This window comes from Henckelia pumila, chromosome 3 (assembly GCF_033568475.1).
Source record: "Henckelia pumila isolate YLH828 chromosome 3, ASM3356847v2, whole genome shotgun sequence".
Classification (NCBI taxonomy): domain Eukaryota; kingdom Viridiplantae; phylum Streptophyta; class Magnoliopsida; order Lamiales; family Gesneriaceae; genus Henckelia; species Henckelia pumila.
The window spans coordinates 66,191,507-66,214,870 of record NC_133122.1 but is presented as its reverse complement, the minus strand read 5'-3'; the positions used below and the strand labels follow the sequence as shown (position 1 = coordinate 66,214,870).

Here is a 23,364-nt window from a genome sequence, read left to right as displayed (position 1 = left end):
AAATAAAAGATTGAGATGTAAGAAATATTGTATGCATGTAGTACAAATATATAAAAATAATAATAATCTATTACATTCATTTCATTTGAAAAATATACTAATACAACAAGAAGTAATGGCATATTCTAATTTCGATATATAAAAAAACAAATTTATTTTGGTAAATTTAACAGCAAGTGCCAGAAAGATCAGATTTAATTTATACCAAAAATAGCTCATTTATAACCACTGATAATCTAACCAAAAACAATGTTGTTTATTTTTAACCTCGACGAGTCCTCTCCGTTCACAAGCATTTTCAGACCAGATTTTAGCTCCCCTATACCTTCTTCAAGAACGGCACAAACTGGAAAAATTTTAACACCACTCACTCTTTGTTTCAATTCTTCATACACTGCTTCGGCTCCATCTTCATCGATTTTATTTGCCACGACTATCGACGGTCGATCCGACAGCCCCTCCTGATAAAACTCCAACTCCAACAATAAATCTTTCAGTTGTGCCCAAGGAGGAATACCTTTTCTACCATTTAATGCAGCAGCCAAGTCTACCACATAAGCCAAGACTCGGGTGCGTTCTATGTGACGTAAGAAAGCGTGTCCAAGGCCACGATTTTGGTGTGCTCCCCGAATAAGACCTGGGATATCAGCCACAGTGATGGAAATGTCGTCATAGTTTAGTTTTCCCAAGTTAGGCCTCAAGGTAGTGAAGGCATAATGGCCTACGGCAGGTTTAGCTCGCGACATAGCACCAAGAAGTGTGCTTTTACCAGCATTAGGCATTCCTATGAGGCCAACATCTCCTATACTCTTGAGTTCTAACAAAAGCAAGACCTCTGAACCAGGGAAGCCAAGATTGAGTTGCGTACCGAGGTCATCGTCAGAAACTTCAGTGTTTAAGTTCGTATCTCTGCACATCTTTGAACCTTTCGCGGAATGTAAATTCCCCAAGCCGCCTTCCCCTCCCTGAGCCACAATTATTTGTTGGCCAGGATGTGTTAATTCTGCAACATTATATTGTATTTCTTGATTTTCAGCTAAATCCTCCTCACAATCAGATCCGGACACTTTTATTTCACCATCCAAATCCTTGCAATCGCTGTATGCTTCACGTATATTGGGCTGATTTCTTGAGTTGTTTCCGGAAGTAGAAAATCGAGGAAAAATTTCAGATTGAGAAGTGCAAATTGGTTCTTTGAAGGTACCTTTGCTCAAATAAGCTGTGTCCTCAACAATAACGTCGGTCTTATCCAACTTTCTGGTCATGCCAGCGAGAGATAGTCGAGAAGATACAGATGAACCTGCATCAAGTGTCCCGGGAATGTCCCAAGGATCCAGGACTCCAGAAGATTCCTTCTCAACTAAAGAGGAAATTTCACCCTCAAGAAGATGAATCACTGTACCAACGGGTACCTGAACAATCTATGTTATGAATGTATTGTCAGTGAATTCCTTCAAAGTTTATGCCCGTTCGCCGAAGAGAGGCGCTGAGAATAGATGAGATCAATAAATGCATGTTACAAACCTTGTCTGATCCTCGACATCCTATCATATTTTTCGAAGCTCCATGTCCCCCTCGCTTTGCATTCTAGGATAAAGTTGGAAAATTAATCCAAGGCTCTCAAAGCAAGCATACTTATGCATAAACAACAACACATATACCCCTCAAAAAAGAAAAAGAAAATGGCGATCAATAAATGCAGGGGTAAGTTGAAAACAAAACAAAACAAAACAAAAAAACAAAAAAACAAAAAAACAAAAAAACAAAAAAACAAAAAAACAAAAAAGAAAAAACATAGTATATGAGGGCATAGGTGATTTACAATGTGATGTTGTAGCCCGCTGAAGTCCCATACTGCTGCAGAACATTCTAGAATCACGTCTCCACCTCTTCCTCCATTGCCACCTACATCAGGTGCACATCAGACTGCGAAAGTGACACGATAAGAATGTAGAGAATCTAAATTAGCAAATCACGAGAGTTTAAATTTTATTCTTCACGGAGCAAAGTTAATCAAACAAATTTCAAATATGTCACCTAAAGAGGACTGAATGATCAAGCTAACAGACAAAAAACAGGGCGGCTCCAGGTGGAGACATTGTTCAGAAACTGAACCAAAATTACTAAAGCCCTCAATGTGTGCAGGTCTGTGTAGCAATGAGGCTTGGACCACAATCTAGGTGTAAGCCAAAGTGGAGTCTTCTATCAAAGCACGTGCCTTGAAAGGCTCAAAGCATGCTTTGTAATGCGATTCATGCAAGGATTACATGAATTCAAGGTGACGTTCATCATAGTGGCCATTTTCCTCATAAACTAAGGAAGATATGTTTTATTGTAGTTGAATAGTTTTTAAAATATATATTGAAAGCTAGGAAATTAATTTCTTTGTATATCTACTTTCTAGAATATTATGCCTTATCCTGCATGGCAGAGTTAGATGCAATAAGTTGGTGTGTCTACGCCTAGACAACAAGACCCTTGTTTTGCCTTGCACTTTTAATTACTATGGGCAATCGATTCCAACCAAAAGAAATTATCCCAAAAAATCAAGCATAATAGTAAATCTACCATCAGGTTTGCCATGACGATCTTGACGACTACGACGAAAGCTGGTGCAACCATTGCCACCTTCACCTCCTTTAGCCCATAGCCTGAACCGGTCTATCATTCTCCGCTCCTGGAAATAACAAATAAGTAACAGTAACCACTTTATCAACCAACATAATTTACAGTTAAAACTATAAGTAGAAAATGTGATGCCCGAAGCATAAAAATGATGAGCGGTAAGGGGGTTGGGCTAATGCTCCCTTGCCGATAAAAAAATGATAAATATTTTTAAATCAGTCGCCCCACCGCCCCCACTACAATAGGTTTACGTGATTTTCTCAATTGAAATACCATGCTAAGTACAAAATATGTTAAAAGTTTCCATTTTTATCAGATCATATCATACCTCTTTAAGTTTTCGTATTTTTATGATTATTTAGTTCCGATCTTATAATATTAGTTTCATATTATATAGGAAATCTTTTCAACTTTTTGAACTTCAAAAGTTAATGGCTCAGATCTAAACCAAGGTGGAAAATACCTGTAATGGTGCCATTTTTGTTTTCTTGTAGGGAATATCTGAATATGAACAGGCTCGACATGGTGATTTAGGGAGTTTCGCAGCAAATTCCAAATAGGAAAGTGCATACCTACTGCCTAACCACATCTCTCTTTCAACAGTCAGCCACAAATCCTTGACCTCCCGGCACAACAGGATGGGTGTCCCAAACACAAACTAAACACTCACATACCTCACTCCATTTACCGAAATATGCACCAATAGGCATCCATATAAGGGTAACTTACGCTTAAGAATAGAAGTACCAAAGTTCCTGCAGTTATGGCCAAAAGAATAAATTACACTTAAATTCCTTTGGGGAAGATGGATAAGAGTGAGTTCCATTATCACAACATGAAGCTATTGTCCAGGCCCCACTTTCAGATAATAATAATAATTAGGGAAACTAAATGCAGCAAGGTTAGATGAATAAAAATTAAGGCTTGCATTTCGCAGACCGGTGTACTGCTGAAAAATACTTTCTTTCAAAATGCATTAAAGCACGATTTCCAACTTAAATGTAAGAAAGGAATATCTTGCGGCAATGACCTGTATTCTCCACCAACCATCTACTTCATTTCACAACACTCAACATAGCACATATGCAACCCCCAAGCAGCACTTATATATAAGAATACAGGTTATTTTCAGATTAATGAGTACAGAATGAAGCTGGAAAAAGAACCTCAAGAACAAAAAACAACATCATGATAAACCTTAACAAACAGAAAACCAACGGAGTAACATATGTTTTTCCCCCCCTTCCAATCACCCATACATCCAAAATGATTTATTTGGCCAAGAACGATAAATGAAAACCAGAATAGAGATCTAGCTCAAAACATTTCATCAAACAGGTGATGGGCGGAGGAATCAGAACTCACTTCGCTCTCGAATTCTCAAAGCAAGTTTCAACAAAATGAAGTGGTCAAACAAAGTATCATCACGCCGAAAATTCACCAAAAGAGTTTGCGTAATACTTGAGAAGATGGCTGCGGCGAACTTCAGTTGCGAAGTAGCTCCCCAGCCAGCAGAATAGATGGGGATGGGGTGTTTCCATGGGAAGATGCCGCCGGCATTTGAAACCGGTCAACTGGCAGCCCGGCCCAATAGTAGGCGGTCCCGCTAAATCCATTAAGGTTTTGGTAATTAGTAAGCCCATTATTTATTATTTTTGGACAAAAAAGTTTCCCCACGCTACCTTCACGAAACTTATCCAAACAGACGTCATTGATGATTTCCAAACCTCACGTGCCCATTTGCAGTACCAAAATAGATGGGAAAAATCTTCAGAAGATAAATTACATAAAAGACAATCAAGTATTACCTGAATTCGCCTCTCAATAAGATTAACTCGAGCAGGAATAGTATTGAATAATACCCTCCACTGATGTATTTTGATTTTTTATGGTACGTTCAAATTCCATAATTTTCGAAAATCTAGCTGTAGCCCATGAACAGATCCATTGCTTCCACCCTCAGTACTAGTTGTGGCCACCTGATAACCAGATTTAACCGTATATTTTTCAGTATTTGAGTAATGCCATATGAGGATGTATGGTGCTTGCGATTGAATTGGTATTCGATCGACATAATTCATCGCGATCAATATTCCATAAAGTACTAACAATCACATCTCAATCTCACTCTCCAAAATTCTTCATCAAGTCACTAACATTCAAATGTGCTCGACTTGGAAGAGGAATTGCGATAGGCTCGAAAGAATGAGGACGCAATAGCCAAGGGTCTTTGAAAATTGAGACTACACTTCCCGATCCAATACGACATCGTAATCCTTTCAATAATAAATCGTGTTCCATAATAGACTTCGTCAAACATATGATGTATTAGAACCAAACTGAGCTTCAACGATATCTCCCAGGGGAAAGTATTTTGCTGCAAAAACATGACCAACAAGAGAGTTGAGAGAGTAAGCAAACGTCAAGCACTATTACGGCACAATTTTGTCTTGCGTACATAGAGTTTCATTCTCGTCTTGATACCATCTGCCCACACTAAGCCCAAAAAACCGAAATTTTTTCATATTTTATTTGTTAGAGACCTATTTGCTCACATTAATTAAGCCCAAAAAGCAATATTTTTTTTTCTTTTATAATTTTCATCTCCAAATTGTAGGCTCAAATTTTTTTTTTTGTGTTATTACATCTAGATAGACTGACTATTAATTTTTCTACAATGATTTTTTTTTCTCATGAGTCATAGGTGATATACACTTCGATTAAATTAAAAATCATTACAATTCATATAATTATATTATTTGATCTTCTATTTTATGTAGAATCCAAAATTTCACCAAATTTTATGTTCATTTTTTCCACTAATGTTTGTTGATCATTCAATTTTTTTTAAATTTTGTGCCCTTTTTATGATCTGAGAATCAATTCATGCTTATTTTTCGGACGTATAGTTTTTATTTTCTATCAATTTTTGTTTAGTTGTGGGATTTGTACTTGTTGTTCTTAGTCATTTTTTCGATATATATTTTCTCATAGACTAACAAGTGTTTTTTATCGTGTGTAGCTTGTATTCGAATCTTATGACACATTATTTCAACATGCCGATTAATCTATGGCTTTTTTTTTGCTTTAATTATTAATAAATATTATTGCATACACATTCAAAATTCTGGCTCTGCCCCGTGTTCCAGTCTTCCAGAGTTCATTACTTATAAATTACACACTTGAAGTTAATGCAATAAATTATATATTATTACCATAAAATATAATAAATTTATAAAAAAAAATATATTTGAAATAGCTCATTTGAGAATTTTATGAATTTAGACTTCAGAGTAGTATAAAAATAAATACAACTTAAAATTTTTATTTTTTTCAATCCTTATAATTTATTTTGATCCAACATTGAATAATTGATCAAAACTAAAAAATAAATTTTTATTATTTACATCACACGACGATTACAATATTTAAAAATTAATATAAAACAAGAAAGATTTTGTGTATGTAATTGATATTTGAGAGTTCGAAGTTAGACTAAACTTTGAAGAAAAAAAAATCAGACAAACAACACTTATATATCCTATTAACTAGGGGTGTTATCGAGCCGAGTCGAGCTCGAGTAGTGACTCGAGCACACTACTCGAGTTTGAGCTCGAGCTCATATTCTACTACTCGAGCGAGCTCGATTGTAGTTCGAGTACTCGAGCTCGAGCTTTTATATTATATATATATATATAAAAATTAAAAATATATTAATAAATAAATAAATATTATATTATATTATATATATTATAAAATATATAAATATAATAAATATTATAAATAAATATATAAATATTATAAATAAATTAATATATAAATATTATATTATATTATATATATTATATTTATATTTATATATATTTATATTATTTTTTAATATATATATATATGTGGCTTATCGAGAGCTACTCAATCACATAGTTTCAAAGCTCGACTCGAGCTCGATTGTATGCTCGAGCTACTCGAGCTCGAGTCGAGCTTTGACCGAACTACTCGCGAGTTGCTCACGAATAGCTCGGCTCGTTTACACCCTTACTATTAACCTATCATAACGCCAGCATAAATCACGTCCTTGAATGGGAAAGATATGAACAGTCTAATTCGCAAATTTAAGAATGATAAAAAAAAATATATATATATATATATATATAATTAACTAAGACGGTTCATTTATTATCTGACAAAACCAACTCGTTTAAATATTAAATAAATTATTAACCAAAAAAAACTATAAGTTAGCTAATGAAGGGTCAGAAAATAAAAATATCCCCAGGCATAAATGCTTAACGATTCAGAAAGTGCCACGTGCGGGTAATATATCTTATGGCGACAATAATTTAATATATCTTTTTTAAAAAAACCAATTTAATATATCTTTATAAATCAGATTTTATGCATGTCACGTAGCATCACTGTGCTACAACATTAAATATTCATGAGATATCATTATACAGCCATTGATGGGGGATTAGAAAGGTCAAATTCCCCACTTAGCTAGGAATCGAATTCTTTTTTTGTGATCACGATTATTAAATTTTTTTTTTTTGACGGTAAATTGTAACTTTTTATTAAGAATAAATAAGTCTTTTGTGTCACGATTATTTATTGAATTAATTACATAATATACATCAATTTTTATCCATGAAATCATTAGGTTATATAGTTTTTCAATTTCATTAACCTTGTTATAACCTTAGAAGAGTTTATCACTGAATTTAACATGACTCAGATACATCAGCAATATTTAAGTCTCAAAGTAACAATATTAATCCGTGAAAAAAGTGAATAAAAGAGTAAATTAAAATCAAAGAAAACCTACTTAATGCCAAGTTCCAGTTTATATTAAAATCCCATTTCACTCAAATATGTATTTTTCAAAGTTCATACAAGCTTTTTAGGCACATGAATGCCAAGGTTCATTGATTTGCATAATAAAGAAGCATGTATTTCTTGTGTGGGGGTGGCCAGTTGCCAGCTTCTGTACACACCTACTTCTTTCCATGCATTAATTCTTATCTTCTCCGTACCTACCAAATGAAAATCAATCAACACACACACACACACACACACACGCGTATATATATAATAGAAAATTTTGAAATATATATATCTTCAAGTCCTTGATATGATGGACCCTTTGGTAGCTGCAGATTCCTTTCATTCTTCCCCTATTATGAAGTTGTACATATCTTGTTATTTGTCACCATATTTATTATAATCAAGTCGGGATCCAGATTTTTTTCTTGGGTTTATATATTTGAATCTCGTGGGGACTGAATTAATATATATGTTGCAAGTACATCAAAATAAATTAACTTAATTGGTGGGCTTGCATAAAATTAGTTATTACACGCGCATACAATATATATTCTCGACACACCCCACCATCTCCCTTGTACGTACGCTAGCATTTTCAGAAAATAATTGACTCTAATTTTCGACAGATTATTAATCCCACTAATATTAATGCACAGTACTGTTTCGATACATAATCACTGTACTTTGCGGCCACCCTCAAAATATTCCAATCGCATGCAAGGTCTTTTAATTTGTGGCGAGCTTAGCTAGGCATGTAGAATAATAATCATACTGTCAAGTGGGCTGTTTTTTTTTTAGATTAAATTATATAAAGTCCCTCACAACCGACAGAGCTAGCTACATTCATTCGTTTTTCATCGGAGTTCTGACGTGGCGTTATATATTGATGATGTTTCCGACGATGCTTTTGCTACCGTGTCGGTGAAAAAAGGAGATATTATTGGAAAATATGTGACTAATTATTAATTGCATTGTCGAAATATAACTGATATGACCACTTAACATATTTTTGATACCACTATGTTTTCCCTTAAAGAAAATCAATTAATTTCAAGGAAGATTAACAATTACTGCTGGATGATGATGCAATGCTACAGATGTACATTCTTATTATATTCAGCAAACGAAGTTACAATTTGGATAAAATGAGCAAACTTCAATTCATGAACAATGAATCTAGAAGCAGGAACATGCAAGTACATGAAGAACACGAGTAAACAGAACAAATCAAACACACCAGTAAAGATGCAACCTTAAAGCACAGAGATATATGTAATGGAATTACACCATTGACATATAAATCACCAAGGTAGTATTTGAGAGAGCTTCTAAGAAAGCACAGCTTGTTGATAAGTGCTTGTCAGAACCTCTCTCAAACAAACACTTGCTAAACATTAATTTTTCAGCTGATGGATTCATGCATATATATATATACCTCAGGAGGCATCATGAGATCCACGGCCAACAATGGACAGCAAAGCCTTCTTCACGATCAAAACAGGGTATCCACCAGCTGGTCTAAAGCACGATTTGGGAGAAGTATGATCAATGGCGGAGCCGCCACATGATTTCTGATCTTCGTAGAAGGACGAATTATCCCAGCTCGTGAACCGCTTTCTCCTGTGGGTGAAAGTGTTGGCTCTGGGTGTGGACGTGGCAGCATATTCCGAAAACGAGGAGCGGGAAGAAGAAAGCGTGGATCGGGGCGAGGATGAGGACGAGGAATGGTATTTCTTGGGGTTGATTCTCCTGAGGAAAGAGTAGAGAAGCAGCTTGGATCGACTGGAGTAGTGAGTGGTGTTGGAGTATTTCTTGAAGCCGTGGTGGGCGTAGTTATAAGAGGGCGGGGGAGTGAGCGGCGGGGCGTAATTGGAGTAGTACTTGTCCGCAAGCGTGTGCTTGGGGGTGCCGGGGCAGGTCTCCCACACGAAGGGAACGGCGCCCGATACGTCGCCGTAGTAGACCCTGAAAGAAGGATGGGATTTGGAGCTTTCCTTGGAGAGAAGCTTGTTGAAGAGCTTGGTGCCATCTTCGTGTCTGATTCTGAATGATTTTTGGTGGAAATCAGTGCTGCTGCTGCTGCTAAAAGGCATCGTAACGTCTTGGGTATTATTTTGCTTTGAACAAAGTGTGGACTAGTAGTGGATTGATTTATGGGAGAAATATTTATGGCTGAAAGGATGGATCTTGAGTTGGGTTTAATTTGTGATTCCATCGGATTAAATTAAATTAAATGGGGACATTGGGATTAATAATTAAATTGTTATTTTAATGTTATGTGGGTGTATTTTATTTTATACATATGTGAAAGCAGATAAATTAATTGTTATACATGCATCTGTCTCAATATGGTACCCCACTCTATGCTATAATTCCTATAAATGCCTTGCAACTTGGAGAGGTAAAGTAGTAAAGACTAGAGATAATTCGATTTTCATTGCGGGATATGTATTTTGTACGTACGAGTTCTAACGTATAGAGGTCAAGTGACTTTGATATCATGTTAAGATTATATCGAAATTGAACTTAACTTAATTTCAAAAGATAGATTAAAGATAAGATAGACCAATTAAGTGATCAATATATATAACTCTCAATTATAACGTATCTAACAATAGTAAATAGGTTCGATTTAAATTAAGTTTTCCGTACCATTTTCTAGCTAGCGACTTCAAATGATCGACTTGAAATCAATCACCCCTTGGAAATTAATGGTTTGTTTGGGACTTTGGGTTAAAACTTCGGATTTGGTTCCCCGCGCCAAAAACATTAGGGGCAACTATTGGAAAATAGCATAAGAACGTAAAATATAATTTGATCAAAGATATTTATGTATGTATAATATAATTTAAAGACCATTAATGAAATGTATCAAAACTGCACTTGTATATATATATATTTGAAAAAATGTTTATTTAATTTTCATGGGGTATGCACTAATTAATTGACACGTTATAAAATCTCGATCGAGTACTACATACATCAATACTTATTATATCAGACATATATATATATATATGTGTGTGTATTTCAAGTTGCATGCATTTGTCACGTAGCACCTTTGATATTATAAAATAAAAATGCGATATTTAGCTAGCTTGAATTCAGTAGTTTGCATTGGAAATGTCAAAGGAGATATGCTTAAGGATTGCTTCAGCCTTCAAATGTGGTTACTGGTTAGAAATGTCAAAAGGCTATATTGTAGAGTATTATTTATCAATCATAAATTACTAGCTAGCTACGAGCACATAGGCCATCCAAATTAACTCCGAAAATTAACTAAGTGCAAAAACCACTGTTTACCATGGAGATTTCGTGTGGTGGTATATATGAGAACTTTAACGTATATTCGAATAATTTGAGTCGAGCTTAACACAAACTCTAATCCAAATAAAATATCTTATTATTCAAGTTTGAAATCGAGATCAAGCTCAGATGCACATATTTCTTTTTATATATTGTTCACTTATAATTTAAAATAAGTGTATTGTATTGAAATAACGTTTGAGAAAAATATAGTAGACTTTGATGAGTATTTGAAGAAGGAAAGCTAGTTAATGCAGTAATCTTTAAATACATACATATATATATGTTAATAATACTTAATATGTATCACACAGAAAATAGTAAAAAAAGAAAGGGGGGAAAAAGGATGTACGTCCGTAAATACTAAATAGTATTTAATGATTTATATGTAAAATGTTTTTAATGTATTTGGTATGTGGTCCATGTGAATGATTATTAATTGGGTAAGTGAAATAAATGTGGCAGATTGAAGAATTTATATCATCATTCTTTACTCATATATATTAATATAATATACTAGCACCATTCCTCTTCCACGACAATGCCAGGAAAAAAAAAGGTTTAAATCATAGTTTCACTCATTTCGGAAGGTCGCATAATTAATATATATTATTATTCATACGACGGTGTAATAAATTTTATTTAAAATCTAATTTGATTTTGACTCAGAAAAAGGGAGATAATCTGTTTGGTTAATTTAGGTAGATAAAGAGAAGCTTGATTGCTTGAACAGTGTACGATGCCGTACTTGAAGTTAATATATTCAAATTGTGAAATAATTGATTATATTACGATAAGAACAATTATTAGGGATATATAAATTTTAATGAGTGTAATGTTGGAAGTATGGAAATTTTTTGCATGTAATGTAAATTATGCAATTATGATGGGATATTCGTTTCCCATCCAATAATATTTTTGATTTTATTTCATTACAATTTATTTTACATAAAAATAAGGAATGGTAAAGGATTCTGAAAAATATATATTGTAATTTAGAGATATAAAACAATTATTTTCAAAATATCATAATTAATAATAACATAGTCAATTAAAGATATATAATACAATATAAGTAAGGATTTCTGATATTTAATATTACATTAACAAGAGTGTTGTTATTTAACTTCAGGAATAAAAAGGAAAAAAATAAAAAAAGAGTGTTATTTATATTCCGCATTTTGTCATCTGCATGATAAACACTTGATTTGTTGAATAAATTTTAGGGTTTTTTGCATTCACATGCCCTATATATGTTTAAAGCCTAAAGGATTTGACACTTACCTCCATTACGTATTGTAATTTTTGCACTTGATGAATATCGAATATGTATAATGCAAAAATCCCATAAATTTTATTAAGAGGAGTGCTTAGTATAATTAGGGAACCAAAGTTTGGTAGTTATGTATTATATCATATATTAATTGCACAAGCACAACTGACAATTGTTTAGGACACGTATCCAACGCTACCTATTAATTGGTCGGAACTTTATAATTAATTCGTTCACATGATTAATTAGATTAATAAATTAAATGCATGATTAACTACATTTTGGCCACGTGTCGTCACATCTCAAAATCCCACATGTATAAGGGACATATATGATATATTCATCATTGATCATTTAATTTCGGTGTGATATTTTGTTACAAAATCAGTTCGGCTCATTTTGTTAAATGGGTTCGGTCCAAAAAAAAAACAAAAAGAATATGTGCGAATTTGATCTCTCCCAATGTATTTCTTTACACTAAAGGTTTATACAGTACGTGCACAATATCAATGAATTCGTATAAATTAAAGTTAAGATTTTATACATGAAGATTCGAACATTAATATCAATATATTTTCCTAGGTCTTGTAAGCTTTAGAAATGCTCATTTTGATTTGTTAATATACGTAGACATGTTTATCTATGTATAAACTATAAATTGATGCAAAACCCTTAAGAGGGACAAAATCATGGACGACGTTGTTAACTCATCGTGTTTGTGAAGGTTACGTTTTTAGAGAAGTGATAACCAGTGAAACAATTCTATGTACCTTGAGCTTTTATGACAACATTGATACATAATTTGGCCGAGATTGTTGTATCAATTAATTTGCGGCCGAATGTTTAGGATTTGTTTGGGAAAAAAATGGAATTCAAACATATGATTTCGGCTGTACTGACTTGTTTTGATGAATTTAAGTCCAAGTGAAATTAAATTGATGATATATATGTGTGGGTATATATATCTAGCTATATCCTATCAATAATGGATTTAAATTCAATAAATTACATTTACAAAATATATATTTATAAGCAAGTCGATAACTCATTAAAATATTAAAATATACATGTTTCATTTATTGACGAAATATTCTATTTAATCCAAAAAAAAAATCTATTAAATATCTGTCAACCTTTGATGTCAAAAAAAAAAACTAAAAACATCATAATATTGACACTCGTTTTATTCAATGCTAATCAGGCAATATCCGAATATTAGATCTAACAATCGAATATCTCAGTTGTAACACATGAACACTACCGATAAACTGCATCATAATTTGGCCATTGATGTTAAAATATGGACACTACCTATATACAACATCAAATAACATACTCCAGATACTCGCTTAGCTATTCATGGGTGTATCATAATATTTTAAATTGCCAAATAGTTATGATATTAGTTACATACATAAACTTTTGTTCGCAATTGATTTGCACAAACTGATAAATCCAGTGCATAAATAACACTTAAAAAGTCTACCTGTGAGATATGACTGATAGTCCAATTGATCTTACATATCCATCAATTGACGAAAACCCGAATTCGAGTCTTTTCTTTATTTTTCGCAATCCAAAAAAAAAAAAAAAACAAAGCGCCTAACTTTGCATTTAGAAAAGTTTGAAATTATTAAAGTTTTGTTTCGTAAATTGGGCCAGGCGGGGGATCCATTTGAATTCATGTGTTAGGCCAGCTGCTTTTGCACAATTCTTTTTTGAGAAAAGAATATAGGTCTCACTCCATGTAATTTCATGTGTGGTCTATTTTATTAAAATTTTTATTGTTGCTGAAATTTTTTGTACTGAGATAGTTCAGAATAATTTATATATAATTTACTTTTTATAATAATTTCTAATATATGTAAAAAAAACCATATAATCGTGACAGATACATTTACTCTACTTGTACTTACAATAAAAACTAAAATAATATTTTTTATAAATAATCTAAATAAAAAATTCATATTATAAAAAAAACTTGGTAGACAGGTGAATTTTCGTAGAGTAGCAAAATAAAGAATCTTGGTAATAAGATTAATAATAATTGCTTAATAAAAGAATCCAAACGTTGCAGTGTGTGTCTCCTTTTGACACAGCTCAACATTAAGTGAACGTTACCCACTTTCTTCTTCTTGCTCAGCTCCACTCTTTCCAATGAACTTTCGTCTCCAATTCCACAGTTAAGGTTTCTCTTCTTTCTTGGAATGGCTGAGCAAAGTCCGGAAAATCTTGAGCTGGTTCCGGAGATGAACCCTGAGACAGAACTCGGTCCCGAGAGGGCTGAAATCGACACGTCTGCGCCGTTTGAGTCGGTGAAAGAGGCGGCGAGCCGGTTTGGAGGGATGGCCTTCTGGAAACCCATTTCCCCGAAGAGTGCGTCCCAGGTTGCATGTGTACGTACAAATGCATTGTGTGTTTCTTGTTAATTTTTTTTCGTTTGCCGATTATTTATTTTAGTGTTTTTGTTATCTGGTGATATGTATGTTATGAGATAATGGTGTGATAGTGTTGCAATTTGTAGTGTCACTTTCCTTCTTTTGGTCATTTTGGTTCCTTTTTATGTTTTTCTTGTTTTAGCGAGTAGAGTTCTGAAGTCTTGAATTTAAGCCAAGATTTCATCTTTTGAGTTTTAATTGTGCATAAAACCTCAAATGGTCATAAATTATCTCCAGATTATTGCATTTTGTTTGTGGATTGTGGTTTAAGTTAACATGATTTGGGGTAATTCTGTTCTTTCATGTGAATAAGGTTCTTGTGTAAACACTTGCACTCTGCCTATTTTGCAAAGAAGAAGAGATTGAAATTATCGGCTGTTTCTGGTTATAATTGAAAGTGTCAACTTACAACTATTTATTAGATGTTCTAGTTGTTCCTTATTTTTTAATCTGGTCTGCTTTTGAAATTTGGGGAACGTTTGCCAGATGAAGGGCAAAGAATGTTCATTTATTTCATCTGAAGTCTAAACCTTTATTGCTAATCTGATTGGAGATCTATCTGCCTGAATGATAAGACGAGCCACCCAAATTTGTTTTATCATGATGTGCATTAGCTGACTAATTTTTTGCTGTTTTGATACTTTTTAACGGATATCGTCATTGACAGAATGATAACCAGATGGTTGACATTGTCAAAGTGGAGGAGCATGCAGCGCAAATGGAGAGAGAATTGATTACTAAGGAGCGGGAGACACTTGATGTTTTAAAAGAGTTGGAAACTACTAAATTGATCATTGAAGAATTAAAGTTGAAGTTGCAGAAAGAGGATTTGCAAGTTAATGTCTCCACGAACGAAAATTCGCAGAATAACAGCATGAGTTTTGATGTTAAAACAGCAGATAAGGAAAATCTGGAAAGAAATACGAGTGAGCATCCCGATGAAAATGATCATTTGGGCCTGTGTGCCTCTGCATCCCCTGGGATTATTCTAATGGAGCTGAAACAGGCTAAGATGAACTTAACAAGGACTACTACCGATCTTTCAGATATTCGAGCCATGGTTAATTTGTACAACAACAAAATTGAGACAGAAAGAATGTTGCTTGAGAAGACTCGTCAAAGATTGTCTTCCAATACCTCCAAAATTTCATTTCTCGAAGATGAGCTAAACCAAACAAAACAGAAGCTTGAGATGTCCCAGGATTCTGAAGTCCAAGATGGTTCGTCTCATCCGCCAGATGTTGTCACGAGGGAGCTTCAAAGGCTAAGTTCGGAGACCGAACAATTTAAGAATGTTGGAAACATTGCAAGATCGGAAGTTTTGAGAGCACTATCGGAGATTGAACAGACAAAGGATGCGATCAAGACTGCTCAGATCAAGTTGGTTGCTGCGAACACGATGAAGGAAGCAGCCAGAGCTGCTGAAGCTGTGGCTCTTGCAGAAATAAAAGCTCTATCCAGTGCTTCTGAACAGAAATCTGAAGGGGTGACACTGACTTTTGAGGAATACTCAACCTTGATCTCCAGAGCTCGAGATGCAAAGGAAGCTTGTCAGGATACGGAAATGGATGCAATGCTTAGAGTAGATGAAGCAAATCTATCAAACTCGTACATCTTAAAAAAGGTGGAAGAAGCAACTGAAGAAGTTAAAATCAGCAAAAAGGCTCTGGAAGAAGCATTGAGCAGGGTTGAAGCAGCAAATAGAGGTAAACTGGTAGTGGAAGAGGCCCTTCGTAAATGGAGATCCGATCGTGGTCAGAATCGACGTTCTGTTCATAACTCTACTAAATTTAAGAACTCCCATTCATCCCTACACTGCAAAGAATCTCACATGCTGGACGTAAACTATCCGAATCTTGTGGATGATGATGAGCTAAAACCAGTCCTGAAGCCAACTCTGTCGATCGGGCAAATATTGAGCAGGAAACTGCTTCTAACTGAAGATTACGAAAATGGGGTACGAGCAGAAAGGAACACGGGGAAGCGCAGAATGTCACTGGGACAAATGCTTAGCAGTAAACCTAATACTGTTCCACTCTCTGCTGAGAAAGCAGCAGCTGGTAAAGAGAACAATGGACTTCCAGCAAAGAGAAAGAAGTTCAGTTTCGGTCATATCACCCTGCTCATGTCGAAGCAAAGTAAAAAGACAAAAAAGAAACAAAGTGCAATCTTGATGTGTCGCAGCTCGTAAGATGAACTTTGCTGGATCCTCATGTCGAAGCAAAGTAAAAAAACGAAAAAGAAACAAAGTACAATCTTGATGTGTCGCAGCTCGTAAGATGAACTTTGCTGGATCATCAGCAAAACGCTGTGTTCCTAGTACTTTCGTTGTGTATAGGTATTTGTCACGAATTAGTGTTGTGGGACAATCTAAATATGTACTTTGATAACATAATTATCGTGTTTGCAAAGTGCCAAGTTGGGTCGAAAATAGCCGGTTCTTGCAAACAACTTGTATTAACAAATATATATTTGGCCAGATTATCTTGCTTGGTTTTGGGGTCAACTCCGAATTGGGTCCAATATTTGTGTTGTATACCACAAATATTACTGCAATATTAACGATTTTGCATTCATCACCAGATAATACACGCAATGGATATGTAATTATCGCATATGGTCACATCCATCCGTCCTTATCTTCTTTTATTTGACAACAAAATTGCCATCTCTAGTATATTATAATAGCAAATAGCAATCTGATCTATTCATGGTTCAAGCCTTAAATGTGTCAAGTGTCAGCCAAAGAGTCTAAATGTCAGACTTCTTTTTCTCTTTATTTTTTTGGAAGGGAAGTCTACAGCCACAGGACACTCGAAAGATACATCATTTCCACAATGATTCGAAACTTCTTTTTAAGCTTATATAGGAAGTAAAGGGGCTCTTGATGTTGCTCATCACTTGAAGGAAAGATACATCTTTTCTTTAACTCCTTGTGTGAGTGTGTTTTAGAATTCCTACGTAGTAATTCGCGGAAGAGTCTTCTTTGTTCTTGGTTTCTTATCTGTTAAATTCATTGCAGGGTGCATGTTTTAGTTGTGATCTACGAGTTCGATTGAGCTTGTTTATGTTTTCCAACAAAAGATTTTGTAATTCTGCTGGTTGTAAGAAGATAGTCGTCTTATCATTTCTTTTAATTGGATTTGATAAATTTGTAATAGGAATATTATTTTTCTCGTGCTTCATGAACAATCCACGGATTTCCTTGTAAGTTTGGTTACTGCCATGAGGACTTTTAATGTGTTTCGCCATAGTTTTGAGGCACTGATGTGGTATTTATTATAATTCAGTACTGCTCTAGAATGAGTTGTGAAATAGTATGACATATCATGCAGTGAGATAGACTCCAATGATCATTGAAAGTTGAAACACTCCAATCCAATTGCAAAAGGGTTCGAAGCAAAAGTAATGAGGACACAAGTATAATTTGTTTCGCTTGTATTTTAGGTGCGTGAAGGATCTTAGCTGAGCCCATGCGCAATCAACTTAAGCTGCTTGCAACAGAAACGAAGTTTAACTAATGTTTAGCTTGGCCTCTTAGCTAGCTCGTAAACGACTTGGTTCTGTGAAAATAGTTTACTTCCATGCATTTGTGTCATGGATGTTTAACATATTATACGCATAATTTGTTTTGATGTGCCTAAGGGATGTAAACGAGCCGAGCCGAGCCGAATAGTATCAGGCTCGGGCTCGGCTCGTTTGGTATATGTGGAGGCTCGAGCTCGGCTCGAGCTCCAGCCGAGCTTTGGTAATAAAGCTCGGCTCGTTTATTGAATTTGTAAGCTCGGGCTCGGCTCGGCTCGGCTCGGCTCGGGCTCGGGCTCGGCTCATTTATCATATGAAACGAGCCTGGCTAGAGTTTGGCTCGTTAAACGAGCTCGTTTTCAAGCTCGTTGGCTCGTTAAGCAAGCTCGTATTTTGGCTCGTTAAGTGGGCTTGGTCTCGGGCTCGAGCTCGTTTTCGAGCTCGTGAAGTTTAAATACAAAATATAAATCTTTATATAAACTAAAATTAATTTTTTCTTAAAAAAATAAAAATGACAAACATAAATAAAACTATAAAATTAATTATCAAATGTATGTCATATGCAACAGTCCACTACAACGATACACAATAACAATATAACATCATTACATTGTACATAAAAAACCCAAATTAGAAAAACCATTAGAAAAGTGCAAACTGCATCTCCAATAAAAATTAAATACATCCTGCAACCAACATTCTTCGCAACATCATCTCTAATAAAAATTAAAAATCATCATGCAATATAAAAAATAAAGTTAGTATCACAAAGTAATATAAGCAAGCAGAAAATTGAATGCGACGATCATTTTTTAAAATACGTTTGTAATTTTAATTAGTTGTTATAAATATCGATAATTTTAATTAGTTGTTATAATTATCGGTAATTTTAAATTACGACATGTTTATAATTTTGTATGTATCTAACGTATCGGTAATTATTATAATTATGAAAAACAATTTCTGAAAATAAGTTGTTGTTTTTGAAGAGTTATTCCATTAGCAAATGATGTATTAAGTCGTTGTCTGTAACTAAATTTTTGAAAATATTAAATTAAGTTTTGAAAATATTTTAACAAAAACTTCAGCCTACCACAAATTTATGGACACCTATATGGTGACATAGTTTTAAAACATCATTCTACATAATAATTCTAATGATCACATATAAACATCATATTATTTAACAAGAGTGAATTCATAGTTTTAACTTTTAAGTTTTAATCATAATAAAATTTGGTTTTATAATTTGTTTGATAATTGATAAGCTTATTTTTATTACCTATATCAATGAAATGATATTATTATTCCATAAATTCTTTTAATTATATATAATGATTTAATTATACCAATGTGTGATATGATTTATATCATAAACTTTTCAACTCAATTATATATACCTAATTTTTTCTTCACATAGATAATAATATCATTAAAAAAAATGTATAAAATGAATGAAAAAAATTGTTCTTGTATTTTCATGGCTATATACATGTATTTTTGTAAACAAAATTACTAAATACAATATAAATTATAAACCTATATACCTTTTATTTGATTAGGGTTGTATTATTTTGTTAATATAACCCGAAGTATGTCATAAAATTATAATCTAAAATAAAAAAAATATTATTTAATATTAAAATTTAAGATATTTTGAGTTCTACCTTAAATTTTTACTTGACAATCATAGACACCTAGGTGGTTAACAACTCATGTAACAATAACTGATTGAATGTGCAAAGTGTTACATCAGTTGTTGTCCATGTAAGTGCTTAAGATTGTTGTCCGTACGATACCAAATTTATATATAAATATATATATATATATATATATATATATATATATATATATATATATATATATATATAATTATTACTAAAACGTAATTACCAATAAAAGAAATAAACATAATCAAATATATGTTTTTTGGTTCAAAATTTGATATAATATTGTCACTATTTTTTATTTTAACTAGTTTTTGTGTGCAAAAATATTCACAAACGATATAGATGCATAATAATGTATCTATTTTTTCTATAAAAATTTTAAATTTGATTCAATGTTATCATTATTTTTTAATTACACTTAACTTTTTTGTATCCATATATATGTGAAAATATCCATAAATTCTATCTGTAATGAAATTATGAATTTGGTTTCACAATTTGAAATTTGATCGAATATTATAACTAATTTTTTATTTCAATTAATTTTGTGTCTCCATATCGTGAACATTTATATAAATGAAATATATGCTAATATAAAAATTTTATTTTATATTTGATTAGATGTTATCACTTATCAGCAATTTTCTATTTATTACAATATACTAATTTTTGTTTTAAAATTGAAAATTCGATATGATGTTATCACAATTTTATAATTTCAAACAAATGTTTCGTGTGCATATATATGTAAAAACAATATTAATAATTTTTACAATAATATTTTAAAAACAAATAAATTTATTATATCATATCAATACTTTGATATAAATTTCAAATACAAATCAAAATTTTATTATTTTAAAAAAACAAGTTTTTCTAGGAATATTTAATTTAATTTTTAAAATATTATAGATTTAAATTTACTCAATGAGCATATAAATAACTAAACCAGCCGAGTTCGAGAAACTATATAAATTAATATATTTTCACAAGCCAAAAAAATGAGTCGAGCCCGATCCAGAACCTGAGCTCAAGCTGACGAGCCACTAAACGATCCAATCTCAAGTCCAAGCCCGAGCTCGCAAGCCACTAAACGAGCCGAGCTCGAGCCCGATCTGACGAGCCACTAAACGAGCCGAGCTAACAAGCCATTAAACGAGCCGAGCTAACGAGCGATTAAACGAGCCGAGTCCAAGCCCGAGCTAATGAGCCACCTAAACGAGCCGAGCTCGAGCTCGAGCTCGAGCTCGAGCTTTCGAGCCTATTAACGAACATGTTCGCGAGCTAACGAGCAGAATATCCTTAAGCTCGGGCTCGGCTCGTTAAAATTTTTGAGCTCAAAATTATGCTCGGGCTCGGCTCAATAAGCTTAACGAACGAGCCCGAACGAGCTTTTTCACGAGCCGAGCTCCGAATAGCTCGCGAACAGTTCGGTTCATTTACATCTTAATTGCAACTTTTTAAGGCGCCCCCGCCTTTGTTTCTTTTCAAAATATCATTCTGAGTTTTAGGCTTCGCTTGGATTGAAGTATTTCAAATCCATGGATTTCAAATGCATTTTTGTTGTTTAGAGAATTAGCACCACAAACATCAAATCCACTTTTTTTATGTTTATATAGTAATTCATGGTAGTTGTGATGGATTTCAAGTTCATCCAATAAAGTGGTGATTTAAAATCCTTTTTACTCCATCTAAGTAATGTGTAAATAATTAAGCTATGAATTTGAGATTTTTCTATTTTACATTGTTAACACTAAAATTATAATCGAAATTCATTGATTTCAAATCCTTCAACACAACCTTAGATTTATGTATCATTCTGCAGCATGGACGCGAGGGTGGGTGCTCATATGTTTAGTCATAGTCAGCAGCTGCTGGTGCTCTTATGCTAGAGACCTTACTGCCAACCATTTTGCTTGAGAAAGTACACTTAATTCAGGTATTTCTATCCATTATTTCCTTTTCTTTTGTAGTCGCGATTTCTGCTAAAATTGCAGTACTTGGGCCTATTCCCCGGCCAGCATATCTGCAGTCACTGGAAGACACTCAACATATGGAAGAATTCAGAAAGAAGGAAGATCTGTGTACTTTGTGCAAAAAATTAGCTTCTGAAGCCCTTAAATATCTCGCAGAGAACATAACTCAAACAGAGATCATCAGTATCCTTCACCAAGCTTGCACTAAAATACATCCATTCAAGAAGGAGGTATTTGATAAATTTGGCTAGCCACATCATTGTGTGTGGCAATGATCTTGGGGTGAAGTCATTATATTTAGAACTCCACCTCAAGTACGGCGAAATGTCTCTTTCGATGCCACAATATTTGTATTTTTTTTCTGGTAGATTGATCGTTCCTGACACTTCAAGTCCATCTTTGGTAATTTTGTCTTTGCAGTGCATAGTGTTGGTGGACTTCTATGCCCCTTTACTAATCTCAGATCGAAACCTACATATTTGTGCCAGAAAGTCGACCTTTGCAGAAAAAACGCATCCGTTTCTCAGTATGTTTCCAAGGACAAATGTGATTTATGTCATTGTGTTATTACAGAGGCCTTAGAGAAGCTGAAGGATCCTGACACTGAGGTAACTAACACACTTGGGCTACAGATTAGTAAATAGTAAACATGAAGTTCTTATTTTTTCAGATTCTTGGTGCTAGCTTTTCTGGTTCATAGTATTTGAATAGTTTATACTATTATTATATATCCAATGACTCATTGATCATATTGTGATGAATTCACCTGGCTTACATCATGAACTAACTCGGCTGCCGGAATCTCAACTTCTGTTTATTTTATTTCAGTTAGAGATAGTTAAGCTGCTTATGAAGGCATGTGGTTCTACTGGAAAAAATATCAACAAGGTAACCAACTAACCATATTTTTGCGAGGCGTACTCCATACCCCTAACGCGCATCTCATATATGCATCATGGTTCTCTAAATCAAATTGGTACGCATTTTATTATGTTTGATTTAAACTTGTATTTGAATTTGAATTTGAATTTGCAGTGCAAGAGTTTGGTGACTCAGTACACTCTGGTGTATGCTCAGCGGTTGCTGGAAACTAAAGAACTGTGCACCATATTGCATGCTTGTAATTTAACTCCAGTAACATTCACATTTAAATGAAGAATCGTCGTCCATATTACAACCTACGCAGATCCAGTATCTAGTATGTTTGCATATGATGTGTTCAAATCTTCGTTCATTAACCGTAACTTGTAAAAACTGTGTGCCAGTAAATATCCCGTAAATCAATCATTAGTCGATCATGTTATATATGAACCATGGGACGGATCTGAGATTTTTATGTGAGGGGGCCAATTTAGTATTATGAAATGCTTGATTATTAAAAAAAATTAAAATATATATAATACATAACAATATAAATAAATAATTTTTAAATGATATCATTGAGAAAAGTTTTTTATAATTTTGAAAAAAAAAATGAATTTCTTATAATAGTGAAATTTAATAGAAAAATCAAACATGTTTTCATATTGAATTACGTAAGAGTTAGAACTATTTCAAAGTTTTTCAATATTTAAAATATTAAAATTAAAATTTTAATCACTACAAAGAAAATATTTAAAATGTAGATTAAAAATTAAAATTCTATATATTTTTTTTATTTACATGTATATTATATTTATATAATTTATTATGCTCGATTTTTTTATACAATTTCAAACTAAGTAGTGATT

At 33.4% G+C, this 23,364-nt stretch overlaps 4 protein-coding genes across 9 annotated transcripts; 2 read left to right on the top strand and 2 right to left on the bottom strand.

The window, feature by feature from the left end:
• Window positions 1-73: 73 nt before the first annotated feature.
• On the bottom strand, window positions 74-4,997 carry LOC140887670 (probable GTP-binding protein OBGM, mitochondrial). 5 transcript variants are annotated; one of them, XM_073295087.1, is made up of 7 exons: window positions 3,991-4,382; window positions 3,089-3,380; window positions 2,569-2,677; window positions 1,823-1,905; window positions 1,525-1,587; window positions 1,205-1,421; window positions 74-1,105 (listed from the first exon to the last, which is right to left on the bottom strand). In XM_073295087.1, exons 2-7 carry the CDS (start codon window positions 3,212-3,214, stop codon window positions 237-239), a joined length of 1,467 nt encoding a protein of 488 aa, XP_073151188.1. In that variant the 5' UTR covers window positions 3,215-3,380; window positions 3,991-4,382; the 3' UTR covers window positions 74-236. The 5 variants fall into 5 exon arrangements, with proteins under 5 accessions (XP_073151188.1, XP_073151187.1, XP_073151185.1 ...); XM_073295086.1 differs by lacking the exon at window positions 3,991-4,382 and adding an exon at window positions 4,434-4,997 and having other exon boundaries at window positions 74-1,421; XM_073295084.1 differs by having other exon boundaries at window positions 74-1,421; window positions 3,991-4,378.
• A 2,540-nt stretch (window positions 4,998-7,537) lies between these two features.
• LOC140892765 (uncharacterized) lies at window positions 7,538-9,619 on the bottom strand. Its single transcript, XM_073301752.1, has 2 exons — window positions 8,882-9,619; window positions 7,538-7,655 (listed from the first exon to the last, which is right to left on the bottom strand). The coding sequence occupies exon 1, from the start codon at window positions 9,537-9,539 to the stop codon at window positions 8,883-8,885; it is 657 nt and encodes a 218-aa protein (XP_073157853.1). The 5' UTR covers window positions 9,540-9,619; the 3' UTR covers window positions 7,538-7,655; window position 8,882.
• Window positions 9,620-14,130: 4,511 nt separating this feature from the next.
• On the top strand, window positions 14,131-16,969 carry LOC140891120 (WEB family protein At2g38370-like). 2 transcript variants are annotated; one of them, XM_073299432.1, is made up of 2 exons: window positions 14,131-14,415; window positions 15,131-16,969. In XM_073299432.1, the coding sequence occupies exons 1-2, from the start codon at window positions 14,233-14,235 to the stop codon at window positions 16,652-16,654; spliced, it is 1,707 nt and encodes a 568-aa protein (XP_073155533.1). In that variant the 5' UTR covers window positions 14,131-14,232; the 3' UTR covers window positions 16,655-16,969. The 2 variants fall into 2 exon arrangements, with proteins under 2 accessions (XP_073155533.1, XP_073155532.1); XM_073299431.1 differs by having other exon boundaries at window positions 14,131-14,421.
• Window positions 16,970-21,864: 4,895 nt separating this feature from the next.
• LOC140888931 (uncharacterized) lies at window positions 21,865-22,789 on the top strand. Its single transcript, XM_073296627.1, has 4 exons — window positions 21,865-21,948; window positions 22,055-22,242; window positions 22,463-22,522; window positions 22,670-22,789. Coding segments are annotated over exons 1-4 (369 nt in total). The 5' UTR covers window positions 21,865-21,947.
• The last annotated feature ends 575 nt before the right edge of the window (window positions 22,790-23,364 follow it).